The sequence below is a fragment of the Arachis hypogaea genome, chromosome 16, assembly GCF_003086295.3.
Source record: "Arachis hypogaea cultivar Tifrunner chromosome 16, arahy.Tifrunner.gnm2.J5K5, whole genome shotgun sequence".
Taxonomy (NCBI): domain Eukaryota; kingdom Viridiplantae; phylum Streptophyta; class Magnoliopsida; order Fabales; family Fabaceae; genus Arachis; species Arachis hypogaea.
The window spans coordinates 107,531,967-107,538,905 of NC_092051.1; the positions used below are offsets into that span (position 1 = coordinate 107,531,967).

The 6,939-nt window shown below is 43.0% G+C and overlaps 1 protein-coding gene across 1 annotated transcript; it reads right to left on the bottom strand.

Annotated features, from left to right (window-relative positions):
- Window positions 1-970: 970 nt before the first annotated feature.
- Window positions 971-1,518, bottom strand: LOC112754623 (NADH-ubiquinone oxidoreductase chain 1). The gene has a single exon (XM_025802322.3). The coding sequence runs from the start codon at window positions 1,501-1,503 to the stop codon at window positions 1,216-1,218; it is 288 nt and encodes a 95-aa protein (XP_025658107.1). The 5' UTR covers window positions 1,504-1,518; the 3' UTR covers window positions 971-1,215.
- Window positions 1,519-6,939: the final 5,421 nt, after the last annotated feature.

Genomic DNA, 6,939 nt, shown 5'->3' on the forward strand with positions numbered 1-6,939 from the left:
ACAACGTCCTAGGCGTCGGGGAGATCAGAGCAACAAGGAATGCCTAGACGATGTTTTTCTTCCTGGGCTGCAGTAAGCAGATCGAGAGGTCGTTCCGTCCCTTGTCCCCGAGGAAGGGTAATATGTTCTCATAAATTCTTGCTCCAATCTGACCTAGCTGGCGAGCGATCCCAGTTCGCGGCAGAGAACAAGACAGCAAGCGAGAGTACCTTTGTTCGCTTCTTCTCCACCAAGCACGGAAGTTTAAGGATAACTGTGGGTCGGTGGCTACCTAAGGAAACTCCGATTCGATCCGCCCCCCAGCTGGGAGGCATCTACCTCATCCCGATCACAAGGAGAGGTTCACCATGATGGGGGTACTTGTCTTTTTTCCCTTCCGGAAATAATGAAATGCAGCGGTAACCATCCTTTTGTTGTGTTGCGGCATGCTCCTCAGATTTACGGATTCGCAGGGGGCCTCAGGCCCTACTTAGTTGACTTACAATGACAAAGGCTTGCAAAACTAAGTAGGGCCTTTTGAATTGAATCTTAAGTAGTCTATCAGTGGTGCAAAGCGGCTTTGTGCCCCTTTTCAGTAGGGGAGCAAAAGGTTAGACCTTAGAAAGTAAGCGAATAGCGGTTCTTCTATGTGGGTATGGCCTTCCCCCTTTACTCTCCTAACGTCGAGCTAAGTGACTTCGTAACCTTTGCGTAGCGTAGTAGAATGAAGGCTACGCCCCTTTCTGGGTGAGCGCTCTCTTATCTATTAGCCTAAGCGTCTTCGCTAACTCGCTCGCCTACTATACCCACCCTACTATACAATACATTAGTAGGGTATAGTAGGCTAACCCATAGGTCCTTAGTAGCGTTGACAAAGAAGAACAGCTGGTTAAAAGACAGTGAATCTTAAAATATATATAAGATATGATATTAAAAGAATAATATATATATTTTTTATAGGCCAGCTTGACAAGCTACCCTTCCTCTTGATCTTAGGTGCGAAGAGAAAGATCTCTTTTTTATGACTTCCACTTATCTATTGATCCCGGCCCGGAAAGCTGGTAGTATTAAGAAGCCAGGGCCTCTTTTTGAATGAAAGAAAGGGTTTATGAGCCCTAGCCCTGTAAGCCCACACCTGTGTAGAGTAGATCGTTCAACACCTGCGGCACTAACCCATTTTTGACCTATGGGTCCTAGTCTCATAGGCGACCGAACGGCCGCCCCCTAATTACTAGATCAACCTGCTGTAATAATTCCATAAACACCTAACGAAGATATGGCAAACAAATAAAGTAGCCCTATGTTCGAATCTGACAATACCATACCATAATCAAAAGGTACAACGGCCCAAGCGACCAGACTTAACATAAATGTAGCCACTGGAGCCATTCTAAAAAGGGAGAAATTAGCACTACTTGGTGAAATAGGTTCTTTTAGAATCAATTTCAAACCATCTGCTAGAGGTTGTAACAATCCGAATGATCCCACTACATCAGGACCCTTTCGACGTTGCACGAAAGCCATTACTTTACGTTCCGCTAGCACTAAAAAGGCTACTCCTAGTAGAAGTGGTAGAATTATTCCTAGTATTTCAGCTGGAACAGCTATGTACGTTTTCAATTTTCTATTAACTCATGATCTGGCCTGGTCGACCCAATCATGAGATTGAAGGACGGGACCTTTTCTCGAAAAACTTTTTTTTCACATTTTCGGAACTAGAAGACATAGTTGATGAGATCTATAAAGTTCAAAATCTGTTCGCATAACCAAGCATTTTGGCCATGTAACATGACATCATAATAGTCATTTGTCAGAAAGCCCGGCATACAGAGGGCAATCCGATCGTCTCCAATAACAGCCCGAACAAGGTCGGGCATCATCCATTCGGGAGGTAATTGCCTCCCGCTTCTCCTCACCCACTTAGTGTATTCATTAGAGATTCGATTAAGTCCCCCCTCAAAGTCAGGTGGAGCGCTTTCAGCATCTGACCTAGTGGAAGAGGTACTTAACAGACTGTCTAAAGACATAGTATCCGATAGCATAAATTGGACATCACTGGCCCTACCTAACAAAGGGATGTCCATAGAGAACTAAGGCCTGCTCATTCATGATATATTTCTTTGTTTGTAAACGTGCTCTGCTCCCCCCAAAAAAAGAGAGACTTGTTGGAATTGTAAATCACCGGTTGGGTTGGTCCAACCAAGAAAGACATGGGATTGGGGGACATTAATGAACACAAGACCAAGACAAGACTTGGGCAGCTTTTTCTATTTCTTTCGCCTTCTCAGGTCTTTGTTTTCTTACGAAATTTTTTATTTCACCAATAAGCAAGCTATAGTAAGTAAAGTAAGTTTTTTCAGGTGTGGTGTGCTTTGGGGGCTGAGGCAAAAAAAAGACTGTACCGGGTGTCCTTTCCTCTCGCCCGACCATTAAACTCAGCTATCTCGAGCTCACTGAACACTAACTTAATCCTTATTCTTTTGACCTTTAGCTTTGTGTAATTGAGCTTGACTTAGTTGGTTTCAAAGGGGCCCGTGGCAGGCAACCAAGTCTGCTAACCTTCACTCCTTTTTTTCCGGTACTGCTTGCTGAGATCGGCATAAAAGATAGGGATCGGATGGAGTTCTTTCTTTTTAGAATGTATCTGTCGTTCTTGGAGTTGCCATTTTTGAGTATGAGAATGAAGAAATGAGATCTTTTAGTAAGCGTAGGGAGCGCTGGGATCCCAGAATAGGATCCCGAGCGGAATTAATAGTAGGAAATCAATACACAAGTCGTCGGTCTTTCTTAAAATTGGCCTTCTCTTCGATCTTTTATTCAATCTTTTGTATGTGGTAGCCGCTCATTTGTCTATGTATGGTATGTGCGTAGGAATGCCCACATTGAATTAGCATGAATGCCGGCTCAATCAATCCCATATCACATATAGGGTGATGTAGAGCTCCTGGAAGGTCTTTCTTCAAGCCAGCCTAGAGTTCATGAGTTGAGGGGTTTCGGAGTTAAGTCGAATATGCCAAGAGGCGCTCACCCAGAAAGGGGCGTAGCCTTCCTGTAGTTCCAGAGACGGGAGGATAATAAGACCACGATCCTCCTTCTTAGGCCGATCGAAGTCGAAGCGTTTCAGATCGAAGTTTCTAGGAAGATGGATTCTCAAAGGTTACACCTAGGTAGAAAGGGGATTTGACAGATAGAGAAGTGGGACGGAAGTTGAAGACACGGGTTTATTGTTCTAAAAATCTTTCCAGAGGAGCGGAGCCACTCGCCCCTATTCGATAAGTAAAGGAGAGGAATAAGCAAGCGGGAGTTTGGGTTCTCTCTTACATCTAACCTGGGTAAGTAAGTATCTTGGTGTTCCATTACTCCATGAGCGAGTTACCTAAATTAGAAATAAATTGTTGATAGAGTTCGGGATAGATTGAGTGGATGGAAAACCAACCAGCTTTCCTTGGCGGGTCGAATCACCCTTACTCAGTCAGTCATTTCGGCCCTACCCACGTATACAATGCAAACGGTTAAGCTGCCAACATTGACTTGTGAAGAGATTGAAGCTCACAGTAGATCTTTTATTTGGGGGTCTACGAATGAGAAGAAGAAGCCCCATCTTGTTAAGTGGGAGCGGGTTTGCCAACCAAAGGTTAATGGGGGTTTAGGCATACGGAGGATGAGTAAGAATAATGAAGCTTTTCTCATGAAGCTCGGGTGGGGAATATTGACTCTTCCTAATGCGCTATGGGTTAAGGTGTTACGTAGTAAATACATGAGAGAGGAGGTTGGTGTTCCTCAACCCGTGGCCAAAAGTGGTGATTCGCCTCTTTGGAAAGGAATTTGCAAGGTGTGGGATTCTTAAAGAAAGGGACGAAGTGACTCGCCCTAATCAATAAGCAGGAGAGGTTTGATGCTTCTGAATTTATTGTATTAATTCCACTTCCTACTCGCAGTATGGTAGGGTTCATTTTTTTGTTGATTTTGCCGGGAACAGCAGGGTCCTTTGATTTGCACTTTATTTATTCTGCCCTGTTTTCATTCATTTTTCATTCACTTGTATATCTCTGTATTTATATGGATATGAAGTGTTCGGTCTATGCCCGAACGATTGGTAAAATCAATAGAGATTCGTTCTTATTAATGAGTTTGTTTAGTTTTAGCCATCTATTTCTTTGTTTACTACCCATCAGCAATGACTTAAAACTCTCATGCCTATTCCCCATGGGTGGGAGTGCAGCCATCCTCTTTCTAGTTCTCCCAGAGACACCTTGGTTTAAACCTTGGATGCTTGAGGTGTGCAGCATCGCCTTCACTATAAACAGTTGCTTTATCTCTTATCTCCTAGGTCTGTTTGAGAATATTCTCTATTTACTTCTTGCTATAATTTGCTTTAGACTTTTCCATTACCTGTACTTAGGTTTCCTGAAGTTGCTCACATCGAATCTGGGGCTGTATAACGCCTTCTTGTCTATTTTCATAGCCATAGTGGGGTGTTATGCCACGCTTTCCCAGATGTTCAGAGAGAACAGATACAAGCCCTAAGTATGATTCTTGTTATCCTTTCCCTATCCATGAAAATTTTCAAATCCAAGAAATAGCCCAGAGTAAAGTAAATGAGTAAATGAAAAATGACGGATGGAAAAAATGGACAGTAAGGATCTGAAGGTGGAGGCTGACATGGTATATGCATGAGTTCTAGGCGGTGTCTCGGGAGTTTGTTCCAATTTTTGGATTTGGCTAGAGAGGGGCCAAAGTAAGACAGTGAAAGAGTTTCACTGCCGGTTTCATGTACTGAGAGGCAGGCCCTCGTATCATGGTTTATTTTTGGTTTTATGATAAGGGGAAGGGGGATATTAAATTCTTCTTGTTCTGTCTCCCCGAATCATTTTTTTAAAAGTTTGTTTAGGATGGTTAACTGTTTACAAAATCGAGGTTGTTAAGATGGTGAACCAGTTGAGAGTTAAACTGGAGAGCAAGGAGAAGGGGTAGGGCCTTGCTCGGCTTTAGGGCCGTTCGTGGAGAACTGATTTGCTCCTACATTCAAGATCTCAGCTACTAAGAGTTAAAAAAGCCCCTTATTTGTTCATTCGTTTATCGATAGATTATCTCCTTTTAAAATTTCATAAAATCGGCTAACTCCGAAGCCCCAATTGCTTGTTAGTTCAGTCTCCCCTACTTCTTTTTTTACTACTATTTTTGCACTATTCCCGTTGACATTAGTAGTGCAGACCCTGCTGTGACATGCCTTGATGCGAGGCTGGTCCACGACATTCGATTAAATAAAGTAAAATCTTTCTTTTATTACAATATATATAAAGAAAAAGAAAGATTTGAAGAACTGCTAGCTACCTACGGAGAAGAAGTGAGAGGTGCCGAAACAACTGCCGCATACCAAAAGACTGAACAACAACCCGGGAATAGGAGATTTGACCTCTCTCTTCCACTCCTTATGGGCAATAGCGACCCCGTATAGAATATAGAATAGACGTGCCAACGAACGGGCGATTCTTCTTCAACTAGAAATCGAATATGAAAAGGGCTGAAGAATCGGTGACTAAAGCGCTTTTCTGGTAACATATTCCTCAAAAAGAATAAGGTTGCTATTCCAACTTTCGCTGCTAGTTAGTGGTCTTGCTGGTGGTAATGAAATTCAAAATTCGTCATGGTTAATCCTCCCACCGAACCTATTTGAAAAGGCTCTAAAAGAATGGGGTCCCCGAACCGAGCTCCTCAGCGGCACCTGCAACTCGAAGAAATCCTGCTCTTGATACCGATCCTCCATGAAAGAAGTGTTAGGAATGCGTTGCCCTGGTATCGGTGTCCTTAGGCTGGGGGAAGAATCTTTCCTTGTCTTTTCTCTCTTCTATTTTGAGTTCGCCACTCCAATTTCATATGTAAGGCCTATCTTCCTAAAACTTCTGAATGATGGATTGGAAGAGGTAAGCCTCTCAATCCCTATCTTAAGGGCAAGATAGTTGCCTACCTTCGTAAGAAGGTTAGACCTAAGGAGTTACGTCTGTGTCCTGAAAGTCTGCTGATTGATGACCAAGTATGGTTCAATGAATACACGATTACTCGTAATTGGGTAGAAATGTATTTATAGTATCTATCTTGTCTATCTTGGTATTCTACCGTAGCTATGTCAGAATTCGTCACAATCGATGCTCTCTTGGATGCGCCTGACCAAACCAAATGAGAATCGTACTCTATGGTAATGCAACACTTAGTGATATGGACTTTATTATGTAAGTATTTCACTGCCTTTCATGTACAAGTAAGACTGAGAGATCCCATTGAACTTGCCTTGATTGAATGAGGAAGGGCATGCGAATAGGATAGGTTTGCGAAAGACCGATGTCTTTACTTCTGCCTGTGCCTCTCGCTTTCATTCACAGGTTAGCCGAAGTCCTTTGAAGGTCTGCTTGCACTGAGATAGTGATTCGATTTTCCCTGCCTTCCTTCCTAGTGCTTGCGAGATGGACTCTTTCATCGGAGGTTCACCTATTGGTCTTTAGAAATCCTACTTCACCTACCTTTGGAACTCAGATCTCAAGAGAATGACCGGACTTCCGGTCAGTGCTGCTAGACCTCTAAGCAAGTGTTGTGAGCCCTTATAACTAAATAACTAAAGATATATAGCTTAGTCTAGTTGAGCGCTTTATAGCATAGCCTTTTATATTCTTTATTCTTTTATATTATAGAGGAGCTGCTCGCCTGGTCACCGAAAGCCCTCGTCGGTAGCCATGGTTAAGCAAAGGCTTCTATGGCTCTAAGGTAGTAGAGCATGAGATGTTAGCCTTCCCTATGGACCCGAGCTAAGGGCCTAATTCTTCGTCTTAGTCTTATTGCCTTTGTAAAGACTAGTATAGTTTAGACGGGAGCCGGGCTTCTTCTAAGGCGAACAGCTTATTCTCAAGCAGGGGATTCATCGAAAAAAACCTATCTGTCTACTTGCTTTCAGTGGTAGTGAGTCGG